This window comes from Panthera tigris, chromosome A3, assembly GCF_018350195.1.
Source record: "Panthera tigris isolate Pti1 chromosome A3, P.tigris_Pti1_mat1.1, whole genome shotgun sequence".
Classification (NCBI taxonomy): Eukaryota; Metazoa; Chordata; class Mammalia; order Carnivora; family Felidae; genus Panthera; species Panthera tigris.
The window spans coordinates 30,166,456-30,179,377 of record NC_056662.1 but is presented as its reverse complement, the minus strand read 5'-3'; the positions used below and the strand labels follow the sequence as shown (position 1 = coordinate 30,179,377).

Here is a 12,922-nt window from a genome sequence, read left to right as displayed (position 1 = left end):
CAAGTTTTCTAGATGGCTGTAAGCTGTCGTCAATGGATGGGCTCAAGCCAATGACATACAGCCAACTGACTCTGAGGAGTCACTTTAACTTTTTAGAGAATCTGACTTGAGGAAGAAATTAAGACCAATATTTCAATGTAGGAGAGTCAGAAAACAGGCTGGGCTTATAATGCTTGAGCCTTGCTGCTGCCACACCACAACGTGTAGGTTCAGCACTTAACAGAGCTCTTTGCTATGTACAACGGTCACATTTTCTGGTTAAGAGAGAGAAATTAAAATTTACCAATTGTGATGAGCATACGGGGCAGCAGAATTCTCACTCTGCTGGTAGAAAACGCTAAAGCTGAGCAAACACACTATGACCCGGCATTTCCACTCCTGGGTATATTGCCGGTACCATTTGAAATCACCTCAAATAATCCATCAAGGGCAGAATGAAAATGTTCTATACCTGATTGTGATGGTGATTACACACTGTATGCATTTGTCAAAACTCACAGAATCGTACACTCAAATGGGTGGATTTGATATATATAAATTATATCTTCACTTTTATTTTATATATTCTTTAAGTAGGCTTCATGCCCAGCACAGAGCCCAATGTGGGGCTTGAACTCACGACCCTGAGATCAAGACCTAAGCTGAGATCAAGAGTCAGATGCTTAACTAAGCCACCCAGGCACCCCTGTATCTTAATTTTTTAATGTAAAAACCAGAAGAAAAAAATTTAGAATGAATAAGTCAATGTAGGAGTATAGTCACACAGTGGAATACTATTCAGCAATGAACAGGAACAAACCGCTGCTAAAGGAAACATAAATGAATCTCAAAGTCATGCTGAGTGAAGGAAGCCAGACGTAAGGGTATGAACTGTATGATTTCATGTATATGAAGCTCAAGACAGGAGAAATGAATCTACCTGACAGAGGTCAGAATAGTGGGGACCCCTGGGATGCAGGCACTGGGAGGAAGCAAGAGAGAGCCTCATGGAATTCTAGAAAAGTCATTTATCTTGAGCTGTGTAATGGTTCCTCGGGTCTGTGTTCTCTGCTTAAGATGTGTGCCCTTGATGAGATGTTGATTATTCTTCAATTTAAAAAGAAAACATTTTTTAAAATTGTTTTTGCAAGTGACCCAGTGAGCGATTCAGCTGGTGTCCACACCCCACTAGTGCCCACTGACTTGGTCAGCTTGGCACAGGCCAGCTTCCCACCTGTGCCTGGCCCTATGATGCTCTTTAACTACCCTGGCCCGGGCAAAACAACCTTCAAAACTGGCCAGCAGCCCAGGATTTTAAACTGCTTCCTTGCCTGATCTGTGTCCCTTCATGAGCATCCAGGAAAGAAGTTACCGCTTCTCTTGCTAGGGGGAGGAGAGATTGCCCCATCCCCTGAACTCCAGGGATAGATGGGGTCCTGGCCCGAGTTGGAGAGGCAAACCTCTGGCATTCCCTCTCCTAGACTCAGGCCCACCCCCATCAAGGTATATGTGAGCACCAGGACCTTCTCTGGGGGAAGTTTTGTTTCCTAGCTTGACCAAGACCCTCTCCCTGACTCCTCCTCCTCTTCCCCTGCAAAATGAGCTATATACCTACCTGGTAAGCTTAGGAGACAACGTATAAGTGTCTGGAACAGTGTGAATGCCCCATGACCACAACTATGGCTCCGATGATGGGATATGAGGACAGATGTAGTCTCAGATGTCAGCACCTGGCACACAGCCTATGTGTTTACACTCAACACCCATGGCTCTCTCCTCCCACGTGGCCTGACCGTGACCCATGGGGTGGAAAGAGGACACTCAGAGTAGAAACCAGGCAACCTAGCCCCACCCACTTGGCTTTTCTGGGACCAAGGCAGGAGGTGAGAAGTGGGAGAGTCCTAGGCAGCTGGAATGCTGCTCTGCTTGTATCTGCTGTGTGACTTGGAGGCAACCACATGCCCTCTCTGAGCATCCAGCAGCCTTCCTCCTCTATAAACCAGGAAGGAGGGAGTGGGGCTTCCTGGGACCACCTAAGCAGAGTGGAGCAAGCAAATCTTAGTAGGACAGTGCCCGGGGCCTTCCCCCCCACTCCCCATTTCTCCCTGTTCCTCAGGGGTCTACACAGATACTTTTTTTCTGGGGCAAGTCCCCTTACCCGAATAAATGCTACCCTTGGTGTTAGCTGCCTGATCAGCAGATAGGGCTTTGGAGCTTTCAGAGCCCCTCCCTCCCTGAGCAAAGGCCCAGGCCCCCGGACCATCAAAGTCACACCCCAACACCCCCCATGCATTGTGCCCTTGCACGGGGCCTGGACCAAGAGGGAAGACCAAGCCTTTGGGCGTAAGAATCTTGGAGGAAAAGCTGGAGACAAGGCAAGCATTGTTTAGACTCAGCCTGGGAATCTGGAGTCCTTTATTGCTCTGGTAGGAAATAGCCTCCATTTTCCCATCTACAATATGGAGTGAATAATCGTTAGCACCACCTACTTCAGAAGGTAGATGAACTTTGACAGAAAGTGGTAATGATGCCCCACATGTTGTACACACTCTGTATCAGGTAGTACCTTATCTGTACATGTGTGCAGAGGAGGCCCGGCAATCACAGACTTGCATTTGGGGGCAAGGGTCACCTGCAGTGGTGTTCTGAGGGAATTTCCTGAGACACCAGGTTTGGTCCTGGGACCCGTTCTCCCAGGTTGGCCCTTTTCCACTCTCTTGATCTTGAACTTGGCATCCCCCTACGTGGTGGAACCTCTGAGGGGTGCTGGGGCCGCTGAGAGGAAAGTCAGTTTTCTGACAGGGCAGGAAGGCTTCTGGGAGGAGGTGACATCTGAAATTGAGTCTCAAAGGAGGAATAACAGGGAGAGAACATTCCCGATGATGCAGCAGGTGCAAAGGAAGGAAATGTGAAGAGCAAGGCATGGGGATTTGAGTCAAAAGAGGTGAGGAATGGGGCTGGGGAGGGCCCAGGTCCTAAAGGGCCATGCAGGGATAAGTTTATCCTGAGGGCAGTGGGGAGCCACTGACAATTCTTGAGCAGTGACAGGGTCACTTTGGTTACTTGGTGCAGTTTAGAAAGGGTGAGCTTAGAGGTGTTTGAGTAGACACACGAAGGAGAGGCAAGGCTGCCTTGGGAAGAGAACATGAGGCCACCTCTTCAGGAGTCTTCCAGCCCCCATCCACTGACCTGTGGCTATCCTACCCCCCCGCCCCCCCGCCACCAGCGTTTGCCATGGTCTTGTCAAGGGCCCATAGGACACAATGCTGGTTACTCAGCTTGCTCAGTGCTTTATTGAACCAAGGCCCAAACAGATGACTCATCTGGGCCTTCAAGCACAGCCCCCCACACATCCTGAGATTCGGAATCCGGACGTGGCTCTGTCCTTGGCTTCGCTGCTTCTATGACATTTCATCTTGAATATTTCCAAACCTTAAAGTGTAAAGACTTTGTCCACACAGACAGACACATATATATTCTTGCCGCAGGCTGTCATGCTCACTGAAATGCTTCAACTCAGCAGTTTGTGTGTGCAAGGCATTGGGCATCCATGGCTATCCATCCATCCATCCATCCATCCATCCATCCATAATCCGTCCATTCGTCCATCTGTCCATCCACAACAAGACAGCAGCAAATTCTGACCAGTCAGGCCCCGGGGTTCACAGCAGTGAGGTCTGGGCTTCCAGGGGCTCAGGATGCAGGCCTTAGCCCTGGCCCAAGGGCCCCTGAGGAGCTAGGGTCAAGTGGCTAATTAATGTTCAGAGTCTCTAACCCCAGCTGGAGAGGGGAGCCTAATCCTCAGCCTGTGAATATCCTGAGATGGGCAACAAATCAGACAAATGAATCAAGCGTGCGGGTAACACTGAAACAGGAAAGAGTAAGAGGTTATGTTTGTGCTGGAGGTGTTCATGTGGAGGGACAGGAAAGAGAAAGAGAAAGAAAACACGGCAGACACACCCAGGAGTGCTAGAGAGGGCCCGGCCACAGTGCCAGCTCCCCTCACAGGGAGGAATTCTGCCTTGGCCCATCCTGGGGGGCTGTGGCTTTCCTCTGGCCACATACAAACAAAGCCCCTAGAGAAAAGGGGGGTCTTTTCTGGACATGGGAAGACAAAGGGTTAACTCAAACAAGGAAGGAAAAAAAGCAAAAAGGTCCCTGCTGGACACAAAATACTTCCTTAGAGCTCGACATAATCCAATTTCACCAAATCAACAGGCTGGGCTCCTCCAGGGGCTGGGCTGGGGTGGGGGTGGGACAAGGGTCTGAAGTATGATTGAATGGAGACATGGGGACCAGGGTTGGGGGCAGACAGACAGGACACCCTCACTGCCCTTCCCCTGGATGGCACCTGGGGCCTGCAGCAGACCCTCAGCCCTGCAGGGCCCTAGGTGGCTGGCACCCAGGCCACGAGGAAGAGAAGGTAGGCAGGACTGGCGCTGGCCTTCACTGGTCCTGCAGGCGGCTACAGAGCTCCCGCCGGCTCCTCTCCCCAGCCCAGCTGCGTGTCTTGAGACGGAAGGTCTTCAGCTCATCCTTAAAGGCCTCATGGTTCATGGGCCGGTAGTCCTGGGGCTCACAGAAGGTCTAGGGCAGGATGGGAGAGTCAATCAATACAGGGAATGGTTAACTCTGGGAGGAGACCTCCCTTCTCCTTGGGCAGAACCCATTCCCTACAGTCCAACCCTCCCACACCCATGGTACCGGGTGCTGTGGGAAGAACTCCTTATAGCCGCCCTTGAGGATATACATCTCAGGATAGTAGAGGCTGGGATAGTCGTTGGCGGCTCTGTCACGCTCCCTGATGAAACGGCACCTGAGACCAGCAGGGGTGTAGGGGTCAGAGCTGGGCGTGCAGCGGGATATACCTCAGGGGACCTATTCTTCTTTGCACCCACCCCTTTGTGGGCCATGGGGAGCCACAGAAGGCTTGAGTAAAGGAATGTCAGCCACAAGAACACTCTTAGATCATCTGGCTACTGGGTCCAGAAAAGGTTGGGGAGATGGAAGAAAGGAGGTAAATCAAGGGAGTTGTTTCTAGAAGATAGTTCACAATCTTTGTTAGAGATATCTGACCTGGACCAAGAAAGGGGAAACAGGAAGGAGAGAAGTAGACAAAATTGTAGAGATCTGTTCAGGAGGTCTGGACAAGACTTGGTGAGGATGAGAGGTGGGGAGAAGAAAGATCCGTCAAACCCTGGAAGGGTCAACATCACCGAGGCTTGGAACAGGGCCCTTGAAGGTTAAGGACACTTTTGGAGACTTAGAACCAGATCTTGGTGGGGGGGGGGGGGGGGGGAGGGTAGCAATGGATGGTGGGTGGACGAGGCCAGATGGGAAGGATGGGGAGAGGGAAGTAGGAGGAAGGTGCCATGCACAGGAAGGGAGGCTGAGGTCTGCTACACACTGCCAGGAGACCAGAGGCCCAGGTCTAGGAGGGGCTGGGGCTGGGCTCAGGCCTCCTGTGCATCAGATGGCTCCAGCATCCCAGAGCCTGGGCAGAGGTCGGGAGCAGACACCAGCTGGCTGACTCACATGCGGGGACCGCGTTCAGATGAGAATTCACAGTGGAAAATGAGGATGATTCTCTTGTCCAGATTACAGGGTGTGATGGGGCTCTGTAGCAGGAAGGTCTCAGCATCCCGTTCCAGGGGCAAGTTCACAGCAGTCTGCCAGAGGAGCTGGAGGTCAGGCAGTAGCCCTGGGCCTGGGTGGCAGGTCCCTCCCTGTGCGGTTCCCAACTTTCAGACAGGTGACCCCACCTCTTACTGGGCAGAATCCTTCCCTAAGATAGGGTGCAGCCACCCCCCACTGAGTCACTCTCCCCGCAGAGGAAGGACAGACCTGGTGGGTCTTCAGGGCCTGTCCTCATCAGCCCGCCTCACCTTAATGTGCCCGCCTTCATACTCGTAGGGGTACCTGCAGTCCACAATCACGAACCTCTCCACAATGTTGCTGAACTTGCCTGCCAACAGGGCTGCCATCTGTGGGTCACAGAGGTGGGTCCCAGCAGGTCAGGCTGACAGGTGGGAGCTGACCCCAACCTTACCGCTGCCCTGGCCTTTTCCAGCCAAAAAAGGTTAACAGGCAGACGTCCCAAGTGTGCCTGGAGAATGGCTCATCCCCACATACCGTTTCTGGTGAGATGTACTTGAGATCTTGGTGCTTCCCATCCACAGTCTGCAGAAGGAAGGCCTGAAGGGAAGAGGAGAGAGAGTTTGAGAAAGGGAGATGGGAGAAAGAGAGAGAGAGGAGAAAAAAAGGTGAAACTGGCAAGACCAGGAGTCAGGTAAGTATGGAGTTTCTTTTCTAAGCACAGAAGGCCACACCTGCTCTGACCTTCAAATTTAGCTCTGGTTCCGATAGCAACCAAGAGGTGCCTCTTGGGTTCTGACATCCAGGGAGCAACCCCTTTCCAAGGGGAAAGTGAAGAAGAGAGCAGAAGAGATGAACTCCCTGCCTGCTGCCCCCACACTCTGCAAAGCGCCCGGATGAGGCCAGAGGTGGCTCCAAGCTAGATGTTAGTTTGGAAATGTTTTCCAAGGTTGGAACACAACTGATACCCCAGACAGATTTGAGGTAGAGTCAAGAGACCAAAGAGAGCCAGAGAGAGGACTCTAGGTAAGAATAAAGGATAAGCTGCAAATGACAAAGCAGGGAGTGGGCGGAAGTGTGCTGGGAGGGGAGAGGAAGGTGCCAAAACACCTGCTGAGCTTGGGGGGGCCATACAGTAAGGGGTCAAGTCTGCGGAGGGTCCCTAGTGCTGGTACCTTGGAGTAATCCCCAATCAGTTCTCGGTGGTCACTGTCCAGGATAGTCTCAATCTCATCATGACACAAGGACTTTGAGCGGAGGACACGGGCTTTCTGTGGGGTGGATGGTGGCCAGGATCAGGGGTGGGGAGGCTGCCCCTCAGTGCCCCCATTCAGCTGGTACCTCTTTCCCTGCCCCCTCCCTCTGCCACAAACCCAGCCAAGAAGGGCTTGCGGGGTGGACTTGGACAGTGTCCGCCTAGCCCCACCCTAGGGGGTACCCACAGGTTCCTCGGCCTCCCGTTGCTCCTCTGGAGGGGTGACGCTCTTCCTCCGCTTGTTCTGTATGGGCAGGTCCCTGTCGTGGGGCCGCTCCAGCCTCTTGAGGATGGGTCGGATCACGCTGCAGGGCATGGACGGAGAACGGAAGAGCCGCTGGCACTTGCTGTATATGATGAGGTCCTGGGAGGGGTGGCAGGTAGGGGGTCAGAGTGCCCAGCCCCTGCCCCCTACTAACCCCACCTGGAGGGTAGGGCTCCACCCCTCCAAGTTCTGAGCGGCCCCCCAGAAACCCACCTGCTCTTCCTCCTTTTCTGAGGTCTTGACCAGTGGGGCGCTAATGAGGCTCTCCATGCCTGGGGGGACCACATTGTCATCCTGAGGCCAAATCAGCAAGGATATGGTTAACATGCAGGCAAAGGCCAAACCGCGTAGGCCCTAAGTCCTTCAGCATGGCCCTCCTCGGCCATGTCCACACAGGGTGGTCCCTTAGAACCAGGAAATTGCAGGGCCCCACTTGTTTGCACAGAATCGTGAGAAGCGTGGCCATGGTGGAGTGCCAGGCTTCCCTCTGCCCTGCAGGGCCCTCCCTCAGTGCATCACCAGTGCCAGTCGCCTGCTAGTCTCTGGTAGGCCAGAGGTCAGGCTGTGACTCCATTAGCTCCAATTCCTCTTCTGTCATTGGAATGATGGTGTAGTCTCCCTGCAGGAGGTCAGTGCTTTCCTCTTCGGGGAGATCCTGGGGAAAGACTGGTTACCTTTAAGTCACTCTCCAGGATGTCCACAAATCCATCATCTTCCTCAGAGGACCCCTGGGTGGCAGTCAGGGGGAAGCGGGATCGGGCCGGGGGACTCCACTCCTCTATTTCCATCTTCCGCTCAGGGGTGAGACACTGTGCAGGGGACAGACACAAGCTGCTCAGGGTGGGGACCCCGGGCAGCCCCCAACCCCATCCTTCTGAGAAAAGGTTCCCACTGCCTCAGGGTTCAGGATCACCCTCCACCTTCCCCCAGGCTGCCTTCAGGGGTGCCAACCCTACATGCAAGCCCACCCTGCATGGTCTGGCTCTCCTGACGTACCATCAGATCGGGGGCTGAGCTTGGTCTCTGGGCAAAGGCTTCTCTTCGGTCAGCCCACTCTTCCAAAGCATGGGCATGGCTGGGATGTGGGGGTTTCCATGGCATCTTGAAAACAAATCCATCCTGTGGGCAAGATGGGGGGGGGGTGTCATCAAACGCCAGAGAACCACCCCAGCACACCCCCTTCTCTCCCTGAAGTGCTCCCACTCCAGCCTTCAGGACGCGCACATTCTCTTTGTCCTCCCCAGAGCTGCGGGCAGCTCGGCCACACGCCTCGCTCTTCCTCCAGCTGCCAGGTGCTTGGGAGTTGGTGATGTTCCGTAGCACAGGGCTGTGGCCCAGAAGCCTCACCTAGAGAGCCAGGTAGGGCAGCAGGTACTGAAGGCTGCATTCCTCTGGCATCAGCCCTGGCCCTACCTTCTCCCATCCCTCCTTCGAATCCCCCAGCTTGCCCATCCACCTCCAAAACCCCATCTCCCACAGCCAGACCAGGGACGCCAGACCACTTCAAGTCCACCCTCTGGGAGGCCACCCTGGATCCCTCCTGCCCTTCCTCAAGCCTGGGCAATGCCTGGGCCTCTAAGGTCAGGCCTCAGAGGGCACTCACCGGTAAGGACTGGAAGCGTCGAATGGCAAACTGCTCGCTGCAGAAGGAAACGGGGATATGTCAGGGCTGGAGAGTAGAGGGCTGTGCAGGAGAGCAGGCAGGATGCCCCTCCACCGCAGAGCCCTATGCATCCCTGTGGGAGGGAATGGGACAGCACCCTCCCCATGACTACTCCACCCAACATGGGGGGGGGGTGGGGGGGGGTGGAGGGGAGGGGAGCATGGACAGAGCCTGTGGTAGGTAGACTACCAAGACTACCAGAGCCGGCCTGAGGAAGGCTGTAGCACTTACTTTCGGATGACCCGGCTGGCTGCTTGGATGGCCTGTTCAAACCTAAGAGAGAGAAACGTCCTGTGCAGCCCACCTCCTCCCATAGCACATTGCCCACCCCCAGCATCAGGCCCCCAGTCCATAAGGCCCAGAGGCCAGGACTCAGGCCAGTAGACAGTGGAGGGAAGAATGCAGGGAGGGGGTCCAGGTACTGGGGAGGGGGGAGAGGAGAAGCAGCCTGGGATTTTGAAGACTGCCCTGAATGGAAGAGGGCCCAGAGAATGGCAGCAATAGAGACAGCTGGGGCAGGTCACAGGGTTGCTGAGGCGCTACCAAGGCAACGGTCTCGCCAGCCTGCCCACAGGCCTTCCACCTGTATGCAAATCACCTCAGCGGGGCCATATGGTGGCCAGGAAAGGCATCCATCCATCCCATGATGACAGACTGTGGCCAACAATGTGGGTATCTCCAGGGCCTGGATGCCTTCCCTCCCCTTGTGTGGGGCGCTCCTGGCTCCCCCCAGGACAGGGGCCTAGTTTAGTGTGCCCCTGGATCAGCCACAGTGTGCCATGCCAGACCCCCTGGTGACAAATGTTCAGGGTCACATCCTCTCCTCCCTCCTATGGAATTTTCCAGGACCCAGCCTCTGTCCCACCCCCTTCTCCTGCCTTAGAAGAGGCCAGCAGGCAAAGAATTCCAACAGATGTTCCTTTTGAGGCTGGGGCACAAGCTTCTGTAGATAGGCCCCACCCCCTAGCTATGTTACCAGAGACCACCTGCCACGCAAGGCTTTTGTGCGTCTATGCGAACGCAGGCACACACACACACACACACATGCTTCTTTCTGAGAAACTGTAACCGACACAGCAGGTGCAGAGGTGGGGGGGCCCACTGAGGGCTAGCGTCAGGGGGATGACTCCTAGGGGTGGGGAGTGGTTGTGCCCAGACAACCTGGCATCAGGAATGACCACGTTGGATTGGCTTCATTTACAATCTGCACCTGGGCCTCGGGAGTAAAGCAGGGACAGCTCTGTGTTGCCACCAAAAACCGACCTGCAGTCCCCCCACCCCCACCCATTTCTCTCCCTGCTTCCTGTTTGTGAACAAACCCTGTAGCCCAGCCCAGTTTGATCAAAGGCAGTGGGAGGAAAGATAGGCACTGCTCTGACCCCAAAGCCATAGTCCCTCAGCTCAGTCTGGGGATGCCCAGCTGTCCCCACTAAGCCCTGGCAGCTGCTCTCCCTGCTGGGGCTCTAACAGCTGGATGGGAACAGCTGTGGTCTGGAAGATACTACTCATGCCCCACAACCAAGGGGAAGGGATCTGTCCTCAGCAGAACTCTCTCTCCACGCTCTCTCTCATAAAGTGCCTGGTCCAGAGGTTGCTGATAGGATGGCCAAGGGCTGGACCAACCTGCCCCAACTGTTTTGTTTGGTCTATAGCAAATTCAAAGTTTTGAATCAATTGGACCATATTTTAAAATTGTTATATCTCACAGAAAAAAAAACAAATAAACATCTGTATAGGCAAAAGAAAAACAGGACACACACCAGGCCTGTATTCCCACAAGCCAAGGGCTGGCTGAAGTATCCACTGCTCCAGAAGCCACTATCCCCACTACCTGGTCCTGAGACCACAGTTGGCTGCTCCTATAGGAGCAGACCCTTTTCTGAGACAGGAAGTAAAGTCTCAGGACTTGGAAAGGTCAATTAGTACCAGGTATATGGGGATAGGAGGGGTCTGGGCATTCTCCCAGGCTTCCCCAGTGGGTTTATGCTGAAACTGGGATTCCCAAAGGCAGGTACCAACCCCTTGGTAGTGAGGATCCTTTCACTTTTTTTTTTTTTTTTTTGAGAGAGAGAGAGAGAGAGAGAGAGAGAGAATATCTTAAGCAGGCTCCAAGCTCAGCATGGAGCCTGACAAAGGGCTCAATCCCACGACCCTGGGATCATGACCTGAGCCAAAATCAAGAGTCGGATGCTCAACCCACTGAGCCACTCAGGTGCCCCAGTGGAGATCCCTTTTCTGTACTTACGTCTGCTCTGCCATCTGGGGGTCCATGGGGCTGGGAGAATCCATGCAAAGACCTGAGGGGACAGAGCACCTTGGTTTGAAAGTAGTGCCCATCTTCTGCACTTTCCCCCACCATGTCCCAACCCTATTCAAGAAAGGAAAAACCTGTTTCTATTTTAGATCTTGACACATTAAAAAAAAAAAAAAAAAATGAAACAGGGCAGAGAGAGGGAGAGAGACAGAATCCCAAGCAGGCTGTGTGCTGCCAGCATGGAGAACTTTGAGATCATGACGTGAGCTGAAATCAAGAGTCTGAAGCTTAACCAGCTGAGCCACTAGGTGCCCCTCCTCTGTATGGGTTTTTAAACCAAAATTTTGCTAAGCATTTTTCTTAAACTGGTTTAAAGTAATTTGTTCTAGAAGAGATAACAACTTTTTAAAGAAAAGGTTATAGCTGAAAGCAAGCGAATGTTATAAAATGACCAAGTTTCAGCCCTAATGCCTCCCAGGTGGGGCTGTGGTTCGGGGACTTTGGCGCCTGGTTTTAAATAGGTAAGATCTCTTCTCCCCAAGTGGGCCCCGCCCTACAGCCCGCTCAGCCAGTCTGGGCTGGGTGTTGGGAGCCCCACCAGAAGTGGGCAGGTGGAGGCTCCCGGTTGTGGGGAAAATGTTAGTGTGATTGGCAGGGAAGTGGGGAGACTCAGGCAGCCCCCCAAGTCCCCCCGGGGTCCCTTGAGACTCACCTGCATCAGAAGATTCAGAGGACTCAGACGACAGGGAAGATTCAGATGCTCGTCTCCGGGACAGGGATAGGCGTGTGAGCAGGCCGCCTACCTGACTCTTTGGGGTCTCACTGGGAAGGCAACAGGGACCCAGGGAAGGAGAAATGTAAACATGGGGCTCAAGAGCTGGCTGGCCCATGTTCCCACTGGCCACACCTCTGAAGGGCCCACCACTGCCCCAGAGAGGTGATGGCACTGAGGGCTTACCCTCTTCTCTGGGCCTTCTGCAGAAGCCCTAAGTGTCTTTTCTTTGTTGATTAAGAAAGAGGTGAGCCCAGAGCAAGAGCAAGAAGCTGGGCTGGAGGCCACTCTGGGGGATGGCAGGGCAGGAAAGGAGCCCTGGAGGGCCTTCATCGGAACTCTTCAGACCCCTACCCATCCACAAGCCTTTCTGGAACTAGGACGAATACTTTAGTCTCTATTGCTGCTGAGGGCAACCCAGCCTGGACACTGCAGGCCTGTTCAGGAAGCAGGACCAGTGTTTAACCCCTTAACCCTGGGAAAGGACTAGGGGTGGAGGGAGCAGGGGCATGGACATAGGAGAACCAGTCTGTTCTGCCACCCTCAAGTTCCCACTCCAAGCTCAGAATCCCCTGCCTGGGGCAAAATAGTGGTGATTAGGGCAGAGATTAGGGAGGCAGCGGGGGAGGGGGGGGAGCCGGGAAGTGGGACAGTGGTCTCCAGAGGCTTGTGCTGCCAAGAGCAAGTCACCTGGAGGGTGTGAGCAGCACAGACCTGGCCTCATTGCCCTAGTCCCGGGTCCCTGAAGCAGGCTCTTACCCAGGACACCTCCCCACTCAGCCTCTCGATTCGACTCCCACGCCGGGGACCAACACCCTAGTACGGGCCTCTCACCCCAACACCCCGCGTCGGTGGGGCGCCCTACCTGCCCAGCCCGGCGAGGTTGTGCATGGTCTGGGTGAGTGTGGTGACCGGCGAGGAAGCGGCCGCGCGCTCCGGGGACCCCACGAGGCCATGAGCTCCCAGCCGGAGGCCCCGGAGGTGGCTGGGACGCTCGGCGCCACCGCGCACGCCGGCCGGACTGAGAGCCACGCCCGGCGCGGGCTCGGGCTGGGGCAGCTCCATCGCGGCGTGGCCCGCGGAAGGCTGGCCGGAGGGCCGGACGCAGGGCGACGCCGGGCACAGCTGGCCGGGGCGAG

At 54.7% G+C, this 12,922-nt stretch overlaps 1 protein-coding gene across 3 annotated transcripts; it reads right to left on the bottom strand.

Moving 5' to 3' along the window:
- Positions 1–2,288: 2,288 nt before the first annotated feature.
- Positions 2,289–12,922, bottom strand: CDC25B (cell division cycle 25B). Of its 3 annotated transcripts, XM_007073219.3 has the most exons (16): positions 12,649–12,920; positions 11,724–11,833; positions 11,003–11,054; positions 8,989–9,030; positions 8,698–8,734; positions 8,319–8,441; positions 8,091–8,213; positions 7,769–7,903; positions 7,308–7,388; positions 7,017–7,193; positions 6,750–6,845; positions 6,112–6,174; positions 5,865–5,963; positions 5,515–5,648; positions 4,684–4,795; positions 2,298–4,566 (listed from the first exon to the last, which is right to left on the bottom strand). In XM_007073219.3, exons 1-16 carry the CDS (start codon positions 12,846–12,848, stop codon positions 4,426–4,428), a joined length of 1,725 nt encoding a protein of 574 aa, XP_007073281.2. In that variant the 5' UTR covers positions 12,849–12,920; the 3' UTR covers positions 2,298–4,425. The 3 variants fall into 3 exon arrangements, with proteins under 3 accessions (XP_007073280.2, XP_007073282.2, XP_007073281.2); XM_007073218.2 differs by having other exon boundaries at positions 2,289–4,566; positions 8,091–8,441; positions 12,649–12,922; XM_007073220.3 differs by lacking the exon at positions 8,319–8,441 and having other exon boundaries at positions 2,295–4,566; positions 12,649–12,921.

Excerpts from the sequence above, each read along its gene's own strand:
- CDC25B (XM_007073218.2), bottom strand. The coding sequence starts at position 12,848 with ATGGAGCTGCCCCAGCCCGAGCCCGCGCCGGGCGTGGCTCTCAGTCCG. Across the intron at positions 8,442-8,697 it reads GACGCTTCCAGTCCTTACCG|GTGAGGCTTCTGGGCCACAG; the intron begins GTGAGTGCCCTC and ends CTGGCTCTCTAG. Across the intron at positions 6,175-6,749 it reads TGATTGGGGATTACTCCAAG|GCCTTCCTTCTGCAGACTGT; the intron begins GTACCAGCACTA and ends TCTTCCCTTCAG.